The sequence below is a fragment of the Cherax quadricarinatus genome, chromosome 81, assembly GCF_038502225.1.
Source record: "Cherax quadricarinatus isolate ZL_2023a chromosome 81, ASM3850222v1, whole genome shotgun sequence".
Taxonomy (NCBI): Eukaryota; Metazoa; Arthropoda; class Malacostraca; order Decapoda; family Parastacidae; genus Cherax; species Cherax quadricarinatus.
In genome coordinates, this window is record NC_091372.1 from 6,542,700 (window position 1) to 6,567,965 (window position 25,266).

The 25,266-nt window shown below is 38.9% G+C and overlaps 1 protein-coding gene across 3 annotated transcripts in view; it reads left to right on the forward strand.

The window, feature by feature from the left end:
- The window catches only part of Mondo (MLX interacting protein mondo), a 357,772-nt gene that overhangs the window by 199,758 nt on the left and 132,748 nt on the right, over window positions 1-25,266 (forward strand). For all 3 annotated transcript variants that reach the window (XM_070102299.1, XM_070102301.1, XM_070102300.1), the window contains exon 4: window positions 14,395-14,517. In XM_070102299.1, coding sequence (XP_069958400.1) covers window positions 14,395-14,517 — 123 coding nt within the window. The remainder of the gene's footprint in view (window positions 1-14,394; window positions 14,518-25,266) is intronic.

Sequence of the window (25,266 nt, forward strand, 5' to 3'; positions counted from 1 at the left end):
TACTCCCATTTCCCTTCTCTCAGATAGTTTTTTATTCATTATAGTTCCCCCTTCTGTAGTTCCATTTCCTGTTACTTCATTTCATTCTTCATTCTCATTTCCACCAGGTACTCAGACCTTAGTTCCATGTGATTGCAGACATCTACAAGTAATTTAATGTCATAATCTTTTTGTGTGAAAAAGAAAAACACGTCGAGTCATGCTGCCTCATCTACTCACCTTCATGTTTTCCTAAAAAGTTAATTGCAGCTTTCGTAAGTTTTGCTGGTCCTCAATGTAGATCCCAGTTTTCCGTCACTCTACTTATGGTTGAAATCTAGCACTAGGTGTTTAACTTTGCATCTTGATCACTTTGTGTGTGTTCACTTATTTGTGGTTGCAGGGGTCGAGTCTTAGCTCTTGGCCTTGCCTCTCAACTTACCCTTGCCAGATTCACTTCCTTCTCGTGGACCCATTCGTACCTGCTCTTAAAGCTATGTAGGGAGCCTGACTTCACTACTACTACGTCGAGATCATTCCGCATCCCAACTACCCTGAGATTGAACAAATACTTTAACTTCCAGCTATATGCCTTAGTATTTGTTTTCCTCCTCTCAGTCTATCATTATCCAGCCTATCAATTCCTCTTGAGTAGTTTGTATGTCATCATATCTCCCCTGGTTCTGTTCTCCAGTGTCGTTATATTCAGTTCCTCTCATAGCATATATCCTTTACCTCTGGAACTAGTCTCGTTGAATACTTCTGCATTTTCTCCAGTTTCTTAACATGCTTTGTTTTTTAGGTGTGGGTTCCATGCCTATGCTGCATGCTTCAACAGCCCCCCCCCCATTCTCTCTTAAGTTTTTTTTATACTGTAACCCCCCTTTTGCCTCCCCTCCCACACACACACCCTAACCTCTGTCTGGTTAAAGTCTTCAACAATTTAGCAATGACTCCTTCAAATGAGTTGGCCACTGCTGTCATCCCTGCGCCAAAGAGATGTACCCCATCCCTTGTATACATATCATGGTTCCTGTAAATGTTATCTTAAATGAATGGAATTTCAAGTTCCTTGCAGTACTTGTCTAGCCAGCAATTTACCCCACTTGCCCTGGTTATCCATTCATTGCCCACTCCCTTTCTAGGCATAATGCTATATATATATCACCGGGGTCCCTCCCTTTTGACCCAGTTAGATGAATAACTGCCTTGTAATTGGCCAGCAACTCATCATGCTTGCATTTCCCAGCATCATTACCTCCAACACTGAGGCAGATAATGGGGTTGTCTGCATAACCTGACATGATGTTATCTAACCTGTTAACTACATCATCAGCTTCAGGAAAACACCCTGTCTTGCCTTCTTATCCCTATTATAGAAAGCTTGTTCCATATATCAAATCCCAGAATCCCCTACAATAAGACTGTCCTTTTTCTCTTGTGCTGAATCATTATTTGTCGTACCTGTCTCCTTATCCACAACTGCACACACTTGTCCTAAAGAATAGCAAAGCAATTTCTGTTCTCTAACCCTGCTTCAACCTTCTTCAGTTTCATCCTCCCATTTCTGGAAACCACTACCTGTTTGATGATCGATAAAATGCTTGTGCAACACTTGGGAATCTTTATTCTGAAAATGTTTTGCCTTCCATTGGATTCTTCAGTCCAAAGTAAAGAAACAGATGATGAAGAGGAGTATGAGGTAATCAGTCTTTCATCCTGGAATCAGTGTGTTCAGTCCGTGTTTCCCTTTAGTTTCTTCGAACCACCTCACATTCCTTATTGTATAAACCATCCTACTTATTCAAACGACATTTTTAATTTCTCATTCTCCTCCCTGAGAGCTAGAACAACATCCTTGACAACTTTTAACTCTGCTTCTATTAGTCTGCAGTGCCCTGAATGCTTATCGCAATGGCCACTGTTTTTTGTGTTCAAACACTTCACTTAAAATTCCTTGAGAGTGCCACACAGGTCCACATAACCTTCTTAATCACTGGTTTATTTAGGCTGTATAGTCCTATATATTTTATATATGAATACGTTACAGGACTACAATATTTATTTTTTATTAAGACACCAGCCGTTTCCCACTGAGGCAGTGTGACCTGAAAAAAAAATCACTTTCATCATCATTCACTCCATCACTGTCCTGCCAGAGCCATGCCTAAACCACAGTTCAAAAACTGTAACATATCTCCGCCCCTCCCCCAGAGCGCAGACACTGTATCTTCCACCTCCGGGACTCAAGTCCGGCCAACTGGTTTCTCTGAATCTCTTCATAACTGTTACTTTGCTCACACTCCAACAGCATGTCAAGTCATAAAAAACCCTTTGCCACCACTCGCTCCTATCTAACACATTCACACTTGCTGGAAGTCTAAGCCCCTCACACACAAAACCTTTACTCCCTCCCTTCAGTAATAATATAATATAATAGTCACTTAGCTGTGTTGACTTGGTTATTAACAGCTTTCCCAAATACAGTAGGTCCCCTGTATCCATGGGAGATACGTTCCAAGGACCTGCTGTGGATTCTGAAACCATGGGTAGTAGCAAACTATATATATAAGCCCTTATCATGCCTATTATAAAGTTTGATTCATAAATTATGCACAGTAAGTGGAGACTTATCACATGTTCACTGATGGGAAGCACTGCACAGCTTCTCTTAGGCTTTGAAGAACTGCCACCTTCTCTTCTGTAGTGCCTTGGGGTCATTATTATGCAAAATTAAGAGGTATTTTTGGGCCACAGTAAACCTTGGATAACTAAAACCCCAGATACCGAATCAGTGGATACAGGAATCAGACATGAGCACCCTAACTCCCCACCAGTGCTTAGAGAAGCTGAATATAGAAGCATACAAAGTCTGTATTAAACATGTACCATTGAGGAAGCCCAGAAAAAATCAAATATAGAGAGAGCATAGGAGATGGTACAGAAAAAGAAAAGAAAAAATTCAAATTCAAATTCAAATTTTTTTTTTTTCAAAGTTTACAATGTGTGACTGACGTGTTATAAGGATTCTGTTTCCATGCATAGTTTACAATGTTTAATTACTATGTTGATTTGCAAGTGCAAAGAAAGCCACTATCATGCCGAGGCATGATAGTGGCTTTCTTTGCACTAAACCTAACACATTACAGACTATACTTAATATGAGAAATATACATTGGTACCTCGGGATATGGACTTAATTCATTCCAGAAGGCTATTCGAGTGCTGATACCGAACGAATTTGTTCCCATAAGGAATAATGTAAATTAGATCAATCTGTTTCAGACCCCCAAAAATATATATACTTACAAAAGCACTTACATAAATACACTTACGTAACTGTTTGAGTTTTGAGCTGTTCGTATCCTGAGGTACCACTGTATATCATAGTTGGTTCAAATTGAAACATTGATTTTGTATATATCAACAGCAGTAGTTACAGTACAGTGGACCCTCGACTAACGCTATTAATCCGTTTCTGAGAGCTCATCGTTAGTCAGAATAATCATTAGTCAAGTTAATTTTCCCCATAAGAAATAATGGAAATCAAATTAATCCGTGCAAGACACCCAAAAGTATTGAAAAAAAAAATTTTAACACATGAAATATTAATTTTAATACACACAAACTGAAGAAGACATGCACAGTTACATGACACTTACCTTTATTGAAGATCTGGTGATGATTGATGGGATGGGAAGAGGGGAGTGTGTTGATGGTCTTAGTGTTTAGAAGGGGAATCCCCTTCCATTAGGACTTGAGGTGGCAAGTCCTTTTTTCGGGGTTACTTCCCTTCTTCTTTTAATGCCACTAGGACCAGCTTGAGAGTCACTGGACCTCTGTCGCACAACATATCTGCCCATAGAGGCCTGTACCTCCCGTTCCTTTATGACATTCCTAAAGTGTTTCACAACATTGTCAGTGTCACCATTAAACACTTGTTCAGGTTTCAGTCCTTCACTGTCTATGTACTCCTTGAATTCCTGCACATATTTTTCAGCTGCTTTTTGGTCCAAACTGGCAGCCTCACCATGCCTTATCACACTATGTATGCCACTACGATTCTTAAATCTCTCAAACCAACCTTTGCTGGCCTTAAATTCACTCACATCACCACTAGTTGCTGGCATTTTTCTAATTAAATCGTCATGCAACTTCCTAGCCTTTTCACATATGATCGCTTGAGAGATGCTATCTCCTGCTATCTGTTTTTGTTTATCCATACCAATAACAGTCTCTCAACATCTTCTATCACTTGCGATCTCAGTTTCGAAAACATAGTTGCACCTTTGGCAAGAACAGCTTCCTTGATTGCCGTTTTCTTGGCCACAATAGTAGCGATGGTTGATTGGGGTTTTGTGTACAGCCTGGCCAGCTCGGAGACATGCACTCCACTTTCATACTTAGCAATGATCTCTTTCTTCATATCCATAGTAATTCTCACCCTTTTTGCTGTAGGGTTGGCACTAGAAGCTTTCTTGGGGCCCATGGTGACTTATTTTGCAGGTGCAATCACTAAAAAGGCTGTGATAATATGAAATGTTCCGATTGTATGCTTGGAAGCGACCGCGGTGGCTGGCTGGCTTGTAAACACTGGCCAGAAGTGGACGTGTCTCAGACGGAACGAATAGTGTTGGTCGAGTTTTTTAGCGCTAATCGAGGCAAAATTTTTGCGATAAAATGTATCGCTAGTCAGATTTATCGTTAATCGATGCCATCGCTGGTCGAGGGTCCACTGTATTATATTTTGGCATATGGCAAACTTAATATTAACTTAAGATTAGTCAGGCAATAACAGATAATTATATGGTCATTTGATGAGTTATAGTGAGTACAATAATTACAGGTTTAAAGTTAGTTTATAAAAATTACATTATTCTAAACAATGGTAAAATTTGAATTATTTTACGCTGGAAATATTACAATGGAACAATTTAAAAACAACTTACAATATGAAATTATTACAATTGGTACAGTTTGGAACAATTTAAAATAATTTACAATATGAAATTATTACAATTTAGCATTATACTGTACAAAGAAATTTAAGCATCTAATTTTGAAGTACGTAATGAGTTTTTGGCTGAGCAATCCTTAGTACAGTATACAGTAATGAAGTTGAATTAAGGTTAAGTTGAGCATTCTTAAATTATTTAGAAGTTTTTTGAATAGCTTTTGAGTAACTGGTAGGTACTGAGTATGGTTTGACTGTTTAATTTTGGTTGATGAGGTGATTTCTAAGTAGAGCCTAAAATGATTTGCAGGCAGGGGTCCTTTAGTGTGTTCTGGCAATGAATTCCAGATTTTTGAGCCATTTATGTGCATAGCAGTTTTGCATAGGGGGAGATGGACATGAGGGATATCGATGAGTGATTTGTGTCTTGTATTATGGCTGTGTGTTCTGTTATAGCTATTTAGGAGTAGTTTGAGAGGAGGGTTTATATTTAAGTGTAGTGTTCTGTGTATGTAGTAGGCACAGTAATATGTTGCAACAAAGGAAAGATGGCCTTAGCTGAGAGATCACTGAATCAGAGCAAAAACTCAGGATGTCATACCTAACAGAAGAAGTACAAAGGGAACAAAAGGCCATACAGTGGACCCCCGGTTTGCGATATTAATCCGTTCCTGAGAGCTCATCGTAAACCAAAATTATCGAAAAGCGAATCAATTTTCCCCATAAGAAATAATGGAAATCAAATTAATCCGTGCAAGACACCCAAAAGTATGAAAAAAAAATTTTTACCACATGAAATATTAAGTTTAATGCACACAAACTGAGGAAGACATGCACAGTTTGTAGAACTCTACTAACAATAGAATACATGACACTTACCTTTAATGAAGATCTGGTGATGATTGATGGGATGGGAGGAGGGGAGAGTATCGAACTTATTGTTTAGAAGGGGAATCCCCTTCGATTATTACTTGAGGTAGCAAGTCCTTTTCCGGGGTTACTTCCCTTCTTTTAATGCCACTAGGACCAGCTTGAGAGTCACTGGACTTCTGTCGCACAACATATCTGTCCATAGAGGCCTGTACCTCTCATTCCTTTATGACTTTCCTAAAGTGGTTCACAACATTGTCATGCAACTGCCTAGCCTTTTCACAAATGATCGCTTGAGAGATGCTATCTCCTGCTATCTGTTTTTCATTTATCCACACCAATAACAGTCTCTCAACATCTTCTAACACTTGCAGTCGCTGTTTCATAATCACAGTTGCACCTTTTGCAACAACAACTTCCTTGATTGCCTTTTTCCTGGTCACTATAGTAGCGATGGTTGATTGGGGTTTTGTATACAACCTGGCCAGCTCGACACACGCACTCCACTTTCGTACTTTGCAATTATCTCTTTCTTCATTTCACTAGTCATTAGCACCCTTTTTCTCGAAGGGTGGCACTAGAAGCTTTCTTGGGGCCCTTGGTGACTTATTTTGCAGAAACAAGCACCAAAAACACTGTGATAATATGGAATGTACCGTATGTATCCTTAGATGCGAGCACACTGGCTGGCTTGTAAACACTGGCACACACGGGGCAGTTCAGGCCACACATTGACACGTCTCGGATGAATAGCGTATACTGGGTTTTTTAACGGGAACCGAGGCAAAATTTTTGCGTTAAAATGTATCGAATACCGGATATATCAGATACCGATGCCATCGCAAACCGGGGGTCCACTGTACAGGATATTGCAAGAAACCCAAAATATTTCTATTTCTATGCAAAATCCAAGCTAAGAACTACCTATAGAATTGGACCATTATTGAGAGGAGACTCGTATACTAACAGTGAACAGAAAATGAGTGAAATCCTAAAAGAACAGTATGAGTTGGTGTTCAGCAACTCACTATATGACAGCAAGGTAGAGAATGCAGAAAAATTTTTCACTCCAGCAGAAGGCCATGTAGACCAACTAACTGACATTAGTACAAATCCCATAGATTTTGAAAAGAAAATGGATAACATGCCCACTCACTCAGTACCTGAACCAGATTCATGGAATGCTCTATTTATAAAGGAGTGCAAAGTACTACCACTAGCATGAACCCTCGATATACTTTGGAGAAAGAACCTAGATCTAAGTGAAATACTGGAGACCTTAAAGCGTGCAGACAATAACTCCTTTACATAAGGGAGGTAGTAGAGCACTAGCTAAAAATTATGGACCAGTAGCCTTAACTTCTCACACCATAAAAATCTTTGAAAGAGTGATGAGACAGCAGATTACAAATTACAGATTACAAATAGGAAAGTACTGGTTTGGTAATAGAGTTGTGGATGAGTGGAACAAACTCCCAAGTACAGTTATAGAGGCCAGAACATTGTGTAGCTTTAAAAATAGGTTGGATAAATACATGAGTGGATGTGGGTGGGTGTGAGTTGGACCTGATAGCTTGTGCTACCAGGTCGGTTGCCGTATTCCTCCCTTAAGTCAATGTGATCTGACCTGACTAAGTTGGGTGCATTGGCTTAAGCCGGTAGGAGACTTGGACCTGCCTCGCATGGGCCAGTAGGCCTGCTGCAATGTTCCTTCGTTCTTATGTTCTAACACAATGAGCATAATGCAAACCAGCATGGTTTTAGAGCAGGACGATCATGCTTGTCATAGCTGCTGAACCACTATGACAGAATTATGGAGGCGTTGGAAATAACCAAAACGCAGATATCATTTACACGGATTTTGCAAAGGTGTTTGACAAATGCGATCATGGAGTGATAGCACACAAAATGAGGGCAATAGGCATTATGGGGAAGGTAGGCAGATGGATTTTGGGTTCCTAACACACAGAACACAAAAAGTAGTAGTAAACAGAACAAAACCTAGCATCAGAGAGGTAAGCTCAGTTCCCCAAGGCAATGTCCTGGAACCTCTTCTGTTTCTCATCCTCATAGTAGACATAGATAAAAACATCTGTCATAATTTTGTATCATCATTTGCAGATGATATTAAAATAAGCATGAAAATAAGCATGACACTGAAAAATTACAGGAAGACATAAGCAGGGTTTTCCAGTGGAGAGTGATGTACGTTAAGAAGCATCTTTCCATCATACATTGCCCAAGTTTCAGTAAGATAGCCCAACAAACAACTGAGAAAAAAAATATTTACCAAAAATCATATACGTATAGCAAGCCCAAGCCAGGTACTGGAAATAAGTCACTTTGACTTTTTTGGATTATCCTCGGTTCTCTATACATATGCTTCTGTGTATGATAATTCATGTAACTGTGTTTATACCTGAATAAACTTACTTCTATTCTGTCGACTGAATACAAGAAACTGCCCATTCACCTATTTCAACTACCCAATAAAGTGATCAGAAATTGGTGATTTGGTCAATTTCACATAAATTTCAAAAGATGCCAATTTCAAAATAGGGTCCAGAATAAACACTGCAGACATTCCTGACACTAAAATAACATTTTCTCTGTTCATTTGTCACGTCTCCAGGCTCCTCTTACTTACCATTTGGAATTTTTATTCACACAAAAAAATAGAAGATTAACTGTTATGCAGACTACTGCATTATTGTAATACAGTGGACCCCCGCATAACGATTACCTCCGAATGTGACCAATTATGTAAGTGTATTTATGTAAGTGCGTTTGTATGTGTATGTTTGGGGGTCTGAAATGGACTAATCTACTTCACAATATTTCTTATGGGAACAAATTCGGTCAGTACTGGCACCTGAACATACTTCTGGAGTGAAAAAATATCGTTAACCGGGGGTCCACTGTAATTGTATAAATAATGTCAACCCATTCGTGACTGCGTATTGTACTGGCCAGTTGGACATGTATTGGACGGTGATGTCATTTGTTTACTCTCAAACATTGCCAAAGAATCGAACATTTCCGCTACTTTGAACTCAGTTTCAAGGTACTTTTTGTTGTGAAACCAATCAAAATCATATCTATTTCTGTAATATATCTTCCATTCTATCAAATGAAACCAAAAAGCGAGAATACAACCATAAAAACTATACAAAAATATACCGCTAAGGGGCAGCCAATGGCTGAGAAGTGAACTCTGTTATTTATGGTCCAATTTTTTTCATTTTTGGTGTACGTTAAGAAGCATCTTTCCGTCATACATTGCCCAAGTTTCAAGAAGATAGCCCAACAAATAACTGAGAGAAAAAATGTTTATCCTACGTTCTCTACACATATGCTGCTATGTATGATAATCTATGCAGAAAAAATAGCTTTTTTGTTTCAGTTTTATGGTACATCACGAATGTATATCACAGTTAGCCCTCTGCTACACTCAGTTTTTTCTAATATAAGCCCCCAAGACAGGGATAGGAGGATGGTACTTGTATCCCATATCCTCTAAATACCTCCATCGAACTGCTCGGTATTATGCCAAATGTTATTCATTCTGGAGTATTTAACATGTTTTTATGTTATTTATATTGTATATTATGTCATATTAGATCAATTGTGATAAGTAAATAAGCCGTAGTGTTGATGTTAGCGTAATAATAAAGCATATTCCCCTGCATCACGGGACTGAGCTCATGGCAAAAGACAGTGGCTTCAAAGCCACCTTATCTTTTATGGACAATGTACTGTGTATGTGCTTTACACAATGAGAAGCATTTTTTTATTCATTGGGACTATGGCTAGGGCTAAAAGTAAGCAGGTTACAACAATAAATGGAAAAAAAGAAATTGGAATGACTTATGCAGCAAGTAGTGCCACCAAACAGTAGCAGCAGGTTGTTGTGGTGATCCTGGAAATTTGAAATTATGCTAGCTGAAATTAGTGCTGAATAGCTGATGGAACCGGATGACTGATTGCTAGATTTGTGACCTGTACTTTCTTTTCACTTTATTCCATTCTTCTAACCTGTAAAGAAAAAAATCCCAGTATCCCTTCAGTCCCATTCTGTTCTTGGTTTATATCTGTGGTCTCTTGTTACCCTCCTACCTGGAGGTTACCTGGAGGTTACCTGGAGGTTATTCCGGGGATCAACGCCCCCGCGGCCCGGTCCATGACCAGGCCTCCCGATGGATCAGGGCCTGATCAACTAGGCTGTTACTGCTGGCCGCACGCAGTCCGACGTACGAGCCACAGCCCGGCTGATCCGGCACTGACTTTAGGTATCTGTCCAGCTCTCTCTTGAAGGCAGCCAGGGGTTTATTGGCAATTCCCCTAATGCTTGATGGGAGGCTGTTGAACAGTTTTGGGCCCCGGACACTTATGGTGTTTTCTCTTAGTGTACCAATGGCGCCCCTACTTTTTATTGGCGGCATTTTGCATCGCCTGCCCAGTCTTTTACTTTCGTAGGGAGTGATTTCTGTGTGCAGATTTGGGACCATTCCTTCCAAGATTTTCCAAGTGTAGATTATGATATATCTCTCCCTCCTGCGTTCCAACGAGTACAAGTCAAGTGCTTCCAAGCGTTCCCAGTAGTTAAGGTGCTTGACAGAACTTATACGTGCAGTAAAGGATCTCTGTACACTCTCTAGATCTGCGATTTCACCTGCTTTGAATGGAGATGTTAATATACAGCAGTATTCCAGCCTAGAGAGAACAAGTGATTTGAAAAGGATCATCATGGGCTTGGCATCTCTTGTTTTGAAAGTTCTCATTATCCATCCTATCATTTTCTTTGCACGTGCGATCATGGCACTGTTGTGATCCTTAAAAGTGAGATCCTCAGACATTACTACTCCCAGGTCCCTTACATTATTTTTCCGCTCTATTGTATGGCGGGAGTCAGTAGTATACTCTGTTCTAGTTATTATCTCCTCCAGTTTTCCATAACGGAGTAGTTGGAATTTGTCCTCATTGAACATCATATTGTTTACCGTTGCCCACTGGAAAACTTTGTTTATATCTTCTTGGAGGTTAACCGCGTCCTCAGCAGATGACAGCCTCATGCAGATCCTAGTATCATCCGCAAAGGATGATACGGTGCTGTGGTGTATATCTCTGTTTATGTCTGATATGAGGATAAGGAATAAGATGGGGGCGAGTACTGTGCCTTGTGGAACAGAGCTCTTCACTATGGCAGCCTCCGATTTAACTCTGTTGACCACTACTCTTTGTGTTCGATTTGTTAGGAAGTTGAAGATCCATCTCCCCACTTTCCCAGTTATTCCTTTAGCACGTATTTTATGGGCTATTACGCCATGATCGCATTTGTCAAATGCTTTTGCAAAGTCTGTGTATATTACATCTGCATTCTGATTTTCTTCCAGTGCATCCAAGGCCATGTCATAGTGATCCAGTAGTTGTGAGAGGCAGGAGCGACCTGCCCTGAACTCATGTTGCCCTGGATTGTGCAGATTTTGGGAATCCAGGTGATTTGCAATCCTGCTTCTTAGCACTCTTTCAAAGATTTTTATGATGTGGGACGTCAGAGCTATTGGTCTATAGTTCTTAGCTAATGCTTTGCTGCCACCTTTATGGAGCGGGGCTATATCCGTTGTTTTAAGTGACTGTGGAATTTCACCCATGTCCAAGCTCCTCCTCCATAGTGTACTTAGGGCACGCGAGAGGGGTTTCTTGCAGTTCTTAATGAAAACAGAGTTCCACGAGTCTGGGCCCGGGGCTGAGTGAATGGGCATGCTGTCAATGGTTTTTTCGAAATCTATCGGAGTTAGGGTAATGTCGGAAATCTGGCATACATTTATGGAGTTTTGAGGCTCATTCATGAAGAAATCATTTGGGTCGTCGATCCTCAGACCGATTAGTGGTTCACTAAACACAGAGTCGTACTGGGATTTCAATATTTCACTCATTTCCTTGTTGTCGTCTGTGTAAGTCCCATCCTGTCTGAGTAAGGGCCCGATACTAGATGTGGTATTTGCCTTGTTTTTGGCATATGAAAAGAAATATTTTGAATTTCTTTCAATTTCACTAATAGCTTTAAGCTCCTCCTGCCTCTCCTGGTTCCTGTAAGAGTCATTTAGTTCTATGGCTCTGACCTCTGGGTCAGTGTCGTAGTTCTACATCATGAACTCAGCTCACTCAGAAAAGCTGGCTTATGTATAAGAGAATGGGTCTATGTGGTGACTGTGCACCATATAAAAAAGTCCTGCCCTACTCAGTGCATGATGGAAAAAAAGTGACCAAGTTTTTGGTTTAACCCTTTGACTGTTTCGGTTGTATATATACATCTTACGCGCCACTGTTACCGACGTATTTATACGCGTAAATTCTGGCGGCTTCAAATCAAGTGGGAGAAAGCTGGTAGGCCCACATGTGAGAGAATGGGTCTGTGTGGTCAGTGTACACTACATAAAAAAAATCCTGCAGCACACAGTGCGTAATGAGAAAAAACTGACCTTTTTTCGATTAAAACGCCAACTTTGAGGTGTATTTTTGTATAGTATTTATCGTTGTATTCTCGTTTTCATGGTCTCAGGTGATAAAATGTAATACATATTACAGAAATAGAGATGATTTTGATTACTTTCACGATGAAAACGACCTTGAAATTGAGCTCAAAGTAGCGGAAATGTTCGATTTTTACCAATGTTCAGGAGTAAGCAAATCACACCACACATCCAATACACTTCAACTGGGGAGTCTAATATTCTTTTACTAGTGCACTGATATTATATATACCATTTTTACAATAATGCAGTGGTCTGCATAACAGTAAATTTTGTATTTTTTTGTATGAATAAAAAATCAAAATAGAAAGCAATAGTAATATAAGAGGCCTGATGAACAGAGGATATGTTATTTTAGTACCAAGAGTGTCTACATTGTTTATTCTGGACTCTATTTTGAAATTGGCATCTTTTTTAATTTGCATGAAATTGGCCAAATTGCCAATTTCTGACCACTTTATTGGGTAGTTCAAATTGGTAAATGGGCGGTTTCTTGTACTCAATTGATAGAAAAAATGGAGTTCTAAAGAAATAGCTATGAGTTTGGTCAACTGGAACAACGGAATTGGCCAAAAACAGGGCTCTAAGTCAGTGAAATCGCCAATGTGTATATGTTGCCGAGACCGCTAACTTCGAGGGAGCGTAATTCCCTTGAGTTTTCAACCAAATTTCGTACTTTTGGTGTCATTACCATCGGAAAAAGATTCTCTTTCATTTCATAAGAAAAAATAATTCTTTGTTTTTTCCAAAAATTTATCGACATAGAATGACGGTTTCAGAAAGGGGCTTGCGACAGTCAAAGGGTTAAAATAGCAGATTTGTGGTGTATTTTTATATGGTTTTATTCTAGGTTTCTTGGTATCAGTTGATAGAATGGAAGATATGTTAAAGAAATTGAGTTGATTTTGATTAGTTTCAAGACTGGAAGCAGCTTGAATCCACTGTCATTATTTTTATACGATTAGTACAATAATGCATAACAGTAAATCTTCTAATTTTTAGTGTGAATAGAAATTCAAAATGGAATTCATGTGTAATATTGAGAAATCTCATGAACAGAGGAAATGTTATTTTAGTGCCAGGAAGGTCTGCATTGTTTATTCTGGATCCTATTTTGAAACTGGCACCTTTTGAATATTGTGTAATATTGGCCAAATTACCAATTTCTGATCACTTTATTGGGTAGTTGGAATACGTGAATGGGCAGTTTCTTGTGCTTCATTGGTAAAGTGGAAGGCATACTAGTGAAATAGCTAAGAATTTGGTCAGCTGGATCAATGTAATTGGCCTAAAATAGGACTCAAATTGGGCAGAATTGTCAGTGCATAAATATTGTTGACACAGCAAAATTCGCGAGTGTAATTTTGCCAGTTTGCCATCAAATTTCGTACTTTTTATTTTATTACCTTCAGAAAAAGATTCTACCATTTCATAAGAAAAAAAAAAATTTGAAAATTCTTGGACCCTGTGAACAAGTGTCAAATCAGGGGTCTGGACCTTGAAAGGGTTTGAGGTACTAAAAGCTTTAATATTTTTTGAAATCCTTTTATAAACTTATATATTGTTATCAAATCTCTGTTTTTCTCTTATCAGCCAGTGTCGACTTTGTTAGTGTCTAAAGCCTTTCATTATATCTCATATTTTTTTTAACTCTGGGACTCGTTTTGTAGCTCTTTGAGCTTTTTCTAAATTATGTTTTTACCAAGTGGCTCTCACACAGTAGCTGCATATTCCAATTTTGGTCTAATATACTTGTATGTTGTGAACAAATTTTTCAGCATCTCTCCATCAATACATTTGAAAGCTACTTTACAGTTAGCCAGTGTAGCATGTGCATTGCTCATAGTTTCATTTGTGTCAATTTTTATTAATAATAACTCCCTTTCTTTGTACATAGACTTATAAAATTTTGTCATACAATATATATTCTTATGTGATCTGAATTTGCTTTCTTCTATTTCTGTTACATGGCATTTATCACATTTGTAAGAAACATATGTTTAAATGAAGCACATTGTTGCCATTTGATTCTTTAATTAACGAGAGGTAATTTTACAGGCCATTGTACTGGAAGGGAAGTACTGGAAGCGCCAGCTGGATGCTGTCACAGCAGAGTATAAAAAGTGGAGAATATACCACAAGAACAAAATGTGTGGCAGCAACATTCTTGACACTGACACGGTGAGAGGCAGCACTTGACATTGTAAACCATTGCCCTGTGATCTTCATCTTTTTTTTTTTTTCAAGATTCACTGAAGCCTGGCCTTAGATAATTCTGTGAGAATACAAACCATGCATAACCCATATCTTAGGTTAGGTACTCGGCTATATCCATAACAGCCACCGAAAATTAACCTGCATACCTAGCCTCACTTGTTTATAGATGTACCCTAATCACACACATGAATTTGCGCACTAGCATTCAGTAAGTGCTCAGAGACTATGGAGTAAATCATTATCCTGTATGAATATAATATTAGATACTTCTTTCCTTCACATTGCTAGAATTATTTATGTAGGATTACTACTAAAAGCTGGGTATTATTTCATTTTGTATGTTGTGTAGCAACTGTCTCTGTTTACATAGTTGGCTTTTTACTGTCATATATACTCAAGCATTGGTTGATCTTGTATATAAGTTGACCTGACTTTTTTGGGGTGCCCAAAAATGTGTATTATATTTTTTATATACATGTATATCTACCTTAGCTTTTAAAGAACAACAGGACAACATTCAAGAAATAAAGTACTGTACTGGGTGTTAGTATGAAGGTTAGTTGCAGCCTGTGGCTTGTCTTGTGTAAAACAAGATAGCAATCTTCCATTCTAATGTTTTTTCCTTAACTTTCAGGTATGTTAATTAGAAATGAAAATGAATACAGTGGAACCTTGACTTACGAATGTCCCAACATATGAGTTTTTTTGAGATACAAACCATCGCTTGGTCGATTTTTTGCTCTGAGTTACAAGCCAACATCCGAGTTACGAGCGAGCTTCCCCCGCTTTTCCCTCACCCCACAACCTGCACACCTCGCTTGTCTGTCTATGATTTCATGCTTTAATTCCATGGATATCATCCTCTTTTCCTTCTCAGCACTGTCCATTACCCTTACGAGGTAAACAGTGCACTGAGTTGGCGGCGTTCTGAAGTTCCTCGTTATTATTATTTTTATTAATTTAGGGAACTGAAGCTCGCTCAGTATTATTATTATTATTATTATTATTAATTTATGGAACTGGAGCACAGATCCAATTCCCTAGGTCAAGAACCTCTCACCAGCATCAAGGAACCTTGATGCTGGTGAGGGGCCTTTGATCTAGGGAATTGGATCTGTGCTCCAGTTCTCTAACTTAATAATAATAATAATAATAATAATAATAATAATAATTATTATTATTATTATAATATAATAATGAGAGAGCTTCAGCTCCCTAAATGGGCTAGTAACCCCTTCTCCTGTATACAATTACTAAAAAAGAGAAGAAGAAAAACTTTATAAAACTGGGTTGCTTAAATGTGCGTGGATGCAGTGCGGATGACAAGAAACAGATGATTGCTGATGTTATGAATGAAAAGAAGTTGGATGTCCTGGCCCTAAGCGAAACAAAGCTGAAGGGGGTAGGAGAGTTTCAGTGGGGGGAAATAAATGGGATTAAATCTGGAGTATCTGAGAGAGTTAGAGCAAAGGAAGGGGTAGCAGTAATGTTAAATGATCAGTTATGGAAGGAGAAAAGAGAATATGAATGTGTAAATTCAAGAATTATGTGGATTAAAGTAAAGGTTGGATGCGAGAAGTGGGTCATAATAAGCGTGTATGCACCTGGAGAAGAGAGGAATGCAGAGGAGAGAGAGAGATTTTGGGAGATGTTAAGTGAATGTATAGGAGCCTTTGAACCAAGTGAGAGAGTAATTGTGGTAGGGGACTTGAATGCTAAAGTAGGAGAAACTTTTAGAGAGGGTGTGGTAGGTAAGTTTGGGGTGCCAGGTGTAAATGATAATGGGAGCCCTTTGATTGAACTTTGTATAGAAAGGGGTTTAGTTATAGGTAATACATATTTTAAGAAAAAGAGGATAAATAAGTATACACGATATGATGTAGGGCGAAATGACAGTAGTTTGTTGGATTATGTATTGGTAGATAAAAGACTGTTGAGTAGACTTCAGGATGTACATGTTTATAGAGGGGCCACAGATATATCAGATCACTTTCTAGTTGTAGCTACACTGAGAGTAAAAGGTAGATGGGATACAAGGAGAATAGAAGCATCAGGGAAGAGAGAGGTGAAGGTTTATAAACTAAAAGAGGAGGCAGTTAGGGTAAGATATAAACAGCTATTGGAGGATAGATGGGCTAATGAGAGCATAGGCAATGGGGTCGAAGAGGTATGGGGTAGGTTTAAAAATGTAGTGTTAGAGTGTTCAGCAGAAGTTTGTGGTTACAGGAAAGTGGGTGCAGGAGGGAAGAGGAGCGATTGGTGGAATGATGATGTAAAGAGAGTAGTAAGGGAGAAAAAGTTAGCATATGAGAAGTTTTTACAAAGTAGAAGTGATGCAAGGAGGGAAGAGTATATGGAGAAAAAGAGAGAAGTTAAGAGAGTGGTGAAGCAATGTAAAAAGAGAGCAAATGAGAGAGTGGGTGAGATGTTATCAACAAATTTTGTTGAAAATAAGAAAAAGTTTTGGAGTGAGATTAACAAGTTAAGAAAGCCTAGAGAACAAATGGATTTGTCAGTTAAAAATAGGAGAGGAGAGTTATTAAATGGAGAGTTAGAGGTATTGGGAAGATGGAAGGAATATTTTGAGGAATTGTTAAATGTTGATGAAGATAGGGAAGCTGTGATTTCGTGTATAGGGCAAGGAGGAATAACATCTTGTAGGAGTGAGGAAGAGCCAGTTGTGAGTGTGGGGGAAGTTCGTGAGGCAGTAGGTAAAATGAAAGGGGGTAAGGCAGCCGGGATTGATGGGATAAAGATAGAAATGTTAAAAGCAGGTGGGGATATAGTTTTGGAGTGGTTGGTGCAATTATTTAATAAATGTATGGAAGAGGGTAAGGTACCTAGGGATTGGCAGAGAGCATGCATAGTTCCTTTGTATAAAGGCAAAGGGGATAAAAGAGAGTGCAAAAATTATAGGGGGATAAGTCTGTTGAGTGTACCTGGTAAAGTGTATGGTAGAGTTATAATTGAAAGAATTAAGAGTAAGACGGAGAATAGGATAGCAGATGAACAAGGAGGCTTTAGGAAAGGTAGGGGGTGTGTGGACCAGGTGTTTACAGTGAAACATATAAGTGAACAGTATTTAGATAAGGCTAAAGAGGTCTTTGTGGCATTTATGGATTTGGAAAAGGCGTATGACAGGGTGGATAGGGGGGCAATGTGGCAGATGTTGCAAGTGTATGGTGTAGGAGGTAGGTTACTGAAAGCAGTGAAGAGTTTTTACGAGGATAGTGAGGCTCAAGTTAGAGTATGTAGGAAAGAGGGAAATTTTTTCCCAGTAAAAGTAGGCCTTAGACAAGGATGTGTGATGTCACCGTGGTTGTTTAATATATTTATAGATGGGGTTGTAAGAGAAGTAAATGCGAGGGTCTTGGCAAGAGGCGTGGAGTTAAAAGATAAAGAATCACACACAAAGTGGGAGTTGTCACAGCTGCTCTTTGCTGATGACACTGTGCTCTTGGGAGATTCTGAAGAGAAGTTGCAGAGATTGGTGGATGAATTTGGTAGGGTGTGCAAAAGAAGAAAATTAAAGGTGAATACAGGAAAGAGTAAGGTTATGAGGATAACAAAAAGATTAGGTGATGAAAGATTGAATATCAGATTGGAGGGAGAGAGTATGGAGGAGGTGAACGTATTCAGATATTTGGGAGTGGACGTGTCAGCGGATGGGTCTATGAAAGATGAGGTGAATCATAGAATTGATGAGGGAAAAAGAGTGAGTGGTGCACTTAGGAGTCTGTGGAGACAAAGAACTTTGTCCTTGGAGGCAAAGAGGGGAATGTATGAGAGTATAGTTTTACCAACGCTCTTATATGGGTGTGAAGCGTGGGTGATGAATGTTGCAGCGAGGAGAAGGCTGGAGGCAGTGGAGATGTCATGTCTGAGAGCAATGTGTGGTGTGAATATAATGCAGAGAATTCGTAGTTTGGAAGTTAGGAGGAGGTGCGGGATTACCAAAACTGTTGTCCAGAGGGCTGAGGAAGGGTTGTTGAGGTGGTTCGGACATGTAGAGAGAATGGAGCGAAACAGAATGACTTCAAGAGTATATCAGTCTGTAGTGGAAGGAAGGCGGGGTAGGGGTCGGCCTAGGAAGGGTTGGAGGGAGGGGGTAAAGGAGGTTTTGTGTGCGAGGGGCTTGGACTTCCAGCAGGCATGCGTGAGCGTGTTTGATAGGAGTGAATGGAGACAAATGGTTTTTAATACTTGACGTGCTGTTGGAGTGTGAGCAAAGTAACATTTATGAAGGGATTCAGGGAAACCGGCAGGCCGGACTTGAGTCCTGGAGATGGGAAGTACAGTGCCTGCACTCTGAAGGAGGGGTGTTAATGTTGCAGTTTAAAAACTGTAGTGTAAAGCACCCTTCTGGCAAGACAGTGATGGAGTGAATGATGGTGAAAGTTTTTCTTTTTCGGGCCACCCTGCCTTGGTGGGAATCGGCCGGTGTGATAATAAAAAAAATAAAAAAAAAATAATAATAACAATAACAAGCAAGCTTCAGAACACCGCCACTAGTTGGCACAGCAAATGCCACATCAGCTGAGCTGTGCATGTGTTTATGTCACCATGGAAGCATTTCTCATGTTATTATTGCCAAATTTCTTTTTTCTAACCATGGGTCCTAAGAACGTATGTGCAAAGGACAGTGCTGAGAAGAAAAAGAGGATGATGTCTATGGAATTACAGCGTGAAATCATAGATAAACAAGCAAGGTGTGCAGGTTGTTTGCGAGGCAGTACAAGCGTAGTAGCAAGGAGCCTATCTTTCACCCCCCACCAGCGTACATTTATTTCTTTACATTCTCTATTATGTTTTTATACAATATTTCTTATTTATAAATACATTGTTTTAGTGTTTTCCTTGTAAAACTAGTAATGTAGTGCAGTAAGCCTCAAACACTCCATTTTCTGTTATAAAAAGAGCATAGGAAGATATAGAGTGGGAGCGGAAATGGCCGCCACTGAAACCACTAGTCACATAATGACATATTTTATTCATTCTAGAGTATATATCATGTTTCTGTGTTATTTATATTGTTTATTATGTCATATTAGATGAATTGGGATAGATAAATAAGTCGTAGAGTTGATATTAGTGTCATATTGAAGTATTTTGTCCTGCCTCCTGAAAGCAGGAATTCTGCTGGAATGGATTAATGGCTTTTCAGTTAATTTAAATGAGGACAATTGATTTGATATACGAGCAAATTGAGTTACGAGCTGGGTCACGGAACAGATTAAACTCGTAAGTTGAGGTTCCACTGTATATGAATACCATTTTAAAAAAATGTATAAATCAGCTGTATTTCCAGCATATAAAGTGCCTTCTTTACCCCAAAAAAGTCTCAGAAAATCACTATGCCTTATGGTCTCAAGGTCAGGAACAGTGGAAGGCTATGGGTTACAGTGGAACCTCTACTTGCAAATTTAATCCATTCCATGACCTTGCTCGCAACTGGATTTGTTCATTTGCAGAGTCAGTTTTCTTCATTTAAATTAATTAAAATGCAATTAACCCTTTCAGGGTCCGTGCCGTAGATCTACGGCTTTACGTTGAGGGTCCAAACGTAGATCTACGCCGTGAGCTCAGCTCACTCTGATAAACTGTGAGCGGTAAATTTGGGCCTAGATATGAGAGAATACATCTATGTGGTATGTGTGCACCACATAAAACAAATACTGCAGCACACAGTGCATAATGAGAGGAAAAAACTGAGACCGTAATTTTATATTAAAACAGCAACTTTGCAGTGTTTTTTTCATATGTTTTTTATAGTTATACAGTGGACCCCCGCATAACGATGGCATCACATAGCGATTATTTCGCATACCGCTTACTTTAATTGCAAAAATTTTGCCTCACATACCGCTTAAAAACCCGCTTACCGATTTTCGTCCGAGACGCGCTCACATGTTCCGCCGGTGGCATTGTTTACCAGCCAGCCTCCGCGGTAACATCCAAGCATACAATCGGAATATTTCGTATTATTACAGTGTTTTCGGTGCTTTTTCTGGAAAATAAGTGACCATGGGCCCCAAGAAAGCTTCTAGTGCCAACCCTACAGCAATAAGGGTGAGAATTACAATAGAGATGAAGAAAAAGATCATTGATAAGTATGAAAGTGGAGTGCATGTCTCCGAGCTGGCCAGGTTGTATAATAAACCCCAATCAACCATCGCTACTATTGGTGGTACAGCTGCTGCTGCTGCTGCACTGTCAGCTGCTGCTGCTGCTGTAGCACCGTTGTTGGTGTGGCTTATTGAGAATACCAAGAAACAATTAACCCCAGAGGATTTGCCACCCAGGATAACCCAAAAAAGTCAGTGTCATCGAAGACTGTCTAACTTATTTCCATTGGGGTCCTTAATCTTGTCTCCCAGGATGCAACCCACACAAGTCGACTAACACCCAGGTGAACAGGGAAAAATGCCTGGAACTAGTGCTCATATTGGTGAATTTAAAGCCAGCAAAGGTTGGTTTGAGAGATTTAAGAATCGTAGTGGCATACACAGTGTGATAAGGCCTGTTCTGGAAGAAAATGCCAAACAGGACCTACAGTACTCAGGAGGAAAAGGCACTCCCAGGACACAGTGTCTCATCAGTCATTGCTGCATCTTCAATAAAGGTAAGTGTCATTTATTCTTCATTTAGTAGACTAGTACATGCACAATATATACTGTGCATGTACTACTCTACTATTGTGCATGTATCCTTCTCTTTGTGTGTGGGAAAATGTATATTTCATGTGGTAAAATTTTTTTTTTCATACTTTTGGGTGTCTTGCACGGATTAATTTGATTTCCATTATTTCTTATGGGGAAAATTCATTCACATAGCGATTATTTCGCATAACAATTACCCCTCTTGCACGGATTAAAATCGTTAACCGGGGGTCCACTGTATTTGTAATTTCTCGGTCTCATTTGATAGAATGGAAGATATGTTACAGAAATAGAGAAGCTTTTCATTGGTTTTAGCACTGAAAATGGCTTGAAACTGAGCTCAAAATAGCAGAAATGTTAAATATTTGCTGATGTTCAAGAGTAAACAAATGGCCTCACATGTCTAATACACGCCAGCTGGTGGGTCTGATGTACGTTCACAAATGTGCTGATATTATTTATACAATTATTACAATATTGCATGGCAGTAAATCTTCTATTTTTTGGTTTGAATAAAAATTCATTATGTGAATAAAAAATCAAAATGTAATTAATTTGTAAAGCCTGAAAACATAACTAATGAACAGAGGAAATGTTAGTTTAGTGCCAGGAATGCCTGCATTGTTTATTCTGGACCCTATTTTGAAATTGGAATATTTTGAACTTGTACTAAATTGGCCAGATTATCAATTTCCAGTCACTTTATTTTGCAGTTGAAACAGTTGAGTTAGCGATTTCTTGTGCTCAGTCGATAGAACAGAAGTAATACTAGTGAAATAGCTAAGAATTTTGTCAGCTGGAATAAGGTAATTGGCCTAAAATGGAAGTCAAAGTCGTCAAAATCGCTGATGCATAAATATCGCTGACGCATCAAAATTCGCAAGAGCATAATTTCGTCAATTTTCCATCAAATTTCATACTTTTTGTTTTATTACCTTCAGAAAAAGATTCCCTACCATTTCATTAGAAAAAATAAAATTATTTTTTGAAAATTCTTGGACAGTGGTGTGCACTTTGAAATTTGGCCTCTGGACCCTGAAAGGGTTAATCCGTCCAGTGGAATTCTGTACTTCAATAATTTCGCTAATATCAACTCTATGGCTTATTTATATATCATAGTTCATCTAATATGACATAACAAACAATATAAATAACATAGAAACCTGAAATATACTCTAGAATGAATAAAATGTCATTATATATGTGGCAGCTGCGGCGGCTGACGAGAGTTTGTCTGGAGACAGGACAAAATACTCCTTGAATATTTCGCTATCATCAACTCTACGGCTTATTTATCTATCACAGTTCATCTAATATGAAATAATAAAAAATATAAATAACATAGAAACCTGATATATACTCCAGAATGCATAAAATATGTCATTATGTAACAGGTGGAGGCGGCCATAACTGCTCCCTCTTTGTTGTGGTAAACACTGCCATCTAGTGACGGCCTTTTGAAATCGTCTGTTATTATGATTATTATTATGTAGTACATTATTATTATATATGTATTATTTTTTTTTTTTTCAACAAGTCGGCCGTCTCCCACTGAGGCAGGGTGACCCAAAAAGAAAGAAAATCCCCAAAAAGAAAATACTTTCAACATCATTCAACACTTTCACCTCACTCACACATAATCACTGTTTTTGCAGAGGTGCCCAGAATACAACAGTTTAGAAGTATATTCGTATAAAAAATACACAGTATATCCCTCCAAACTGCCAATATCCCAAACCCCTCCTTTAGAATGCAGGCATTGTACTTCCCATTTCCAGGACTCAAGTCCAGTTATATAAAATAACCGGTTTCCCTGAATCCCTTCACTAAATATTACCCTGCTCACACTCCAACAGCTCATTAGGTCCCAAATACCATTTGTCTCCATTCACTCCTATCTAACACACTCACGCATGCTTGCTGGAAGTCCAAACCCCTCGCCCACAACTCCACCTTTACCCCCTCCCTCCAACCTTTTTGAGGATGACCCCTACCCCACCTTCCTTCCCCTACAGATTTATATGCTCTCCATGTCATTCTACTTTGATCCATTCTCTCTAAATGACCAAACCACCTCAACAATCCCTCTTCAGCCCTCTGACTAATACTTTTATTAACTTCACACCTTCTCCTAATTTCCACACTCTGAATTTTCTGCATAATATTTACACCACACATTGCCCTTAGACAGGACATTATATTATTATTATTATATTATACTATTATTATTATATGTATTATTATTATACATATGATTATTATTATTATTACTATTATTATTATTATTATTATTACATTAAGAAGCATCTTTCCATCATACATTGCCCAAGTTTCAATATGATATTCCAACAAACAAGTGAGATACAATTCCCTAGATCAAGAGCAAGAGCCTCTCACCAGCGTCAAGGCACCTGCCTTGAGGTCTGCTCGCTTATGGAAATTTTGCTCGTGTATGGAAGCAAAAAATTTGACCCATCGACTGCTCGTATTTGGAAAAACTCACACGTGGATGCGCTCGCAAGTAGAGGTTCCACGGTACTGATAAGTGGTAGTGCTGTAGTACTGGTAAACTGAACTCCAAACACTCCCTCTGTACAAAACTATTTCACAGATTACTTTCAAGCCATTAGTAAGTACTATAATAAATTATAACTTACATATTACTGCTACATAATAATTGTAAAGTAGCCATCTGTAAACAAAAGGTGACAATATTTATTTTGGTGGTTAGTGTCAGTGGAGCAGACAACAGGCTACACAAGGTTCCACCTCTTTTAGCTATGCTGTGTGCATAAGCTAGTTGCTTATGCAACCAGCTTATACACATAGTCACTGGCTCACTATCATTTTAACCCTTTCAGGGTCCAAGGCCAAAATCTGAAGTGGTGCCCCAGTTTCCAAGAATTTTCAAAAAAAAAATTGTTATTTTTTCTTATGAAATGGTAGAGAATCTTTTTGTGAAGGTAATAAAACAAAAAGTACGAAATTTGATGGAAAATTGACGAAATTATGCTCTCGTGAATTTTGATGTGTCAGCGATATTTACGAATCGGCGATTTTGCCGACTTTGACTCCCATTTTAGGTCAATTACATTATTCCAGTCGACCAAATTCTTAGCTATTTCACTAGTATTACTTCTATTCTATCGATTGAGCACAAGAAATCGCCAAGTCAACTGTTTCAACTACAAAATAAAGTGACCGGAAATTGGTAATTTGGCCAATTTAACACAAAGTTCAAAATATTCCAATTTCAAAATAGGATCCAGAATAAACAATGTAGGTATTCCTGGCAAAAAATAGAAGATTTACTGTTATGCAATATTGTAATAATTGTATAAATATCATCACCACATTTATGAATGTATATTAGACCCACCAGCTGGCGTGTATTAGACGTGTGAGGTCGTTTGTTTACTCTTGAACATCAGCAAAAATTTAACATTTCTGCCACTTTGAGCTCAGTTTCAAGCCATTTCCAGTGCTAAAACCAATCAAAATTATCTCTATTTCTGTAATATGTCTTCCATTCTATCAAATGAGATCAAGAAATCACAAATACAACTATAAAAAACATACGAAAAACACTGCAAAGTCGCTGTTTTAATCGAAAATCACGGTCTCAGTTTTTTTCCTCTCATTATACACAGTGTGCTGCAGGATTTGTTTTATGTGGTGCACACATACCACATAGATGTATTCTCTCATATCTAGGCCCAAATTTACCACTCACAGTTTATCAGAGTGAGCTGAGCTCATAAGAGATAAGATAAGATAAGATTTCGTTTGGATTTTTAACCCCGGAGGGTTAGCCACCCAGGATAACCCAAGAAAGTCAGTGCGTCATCGAGGACTGTCTAACTTATTTCCATTGGGGTCCTTAATCTTGTCCCCCAGGATGCGACCCACACCAGTCGACTAACACCCAGGTACCTATTTGCTGCTAGGTGAACAGGACAATAGGTGTAAGGAAACGTGTCGGAATTTCCACCCGCCGGGAATTGAACCCGGGCCCTCCGTGTGTGAAGCGGGAGTTTTAGCCACCAGACCACCG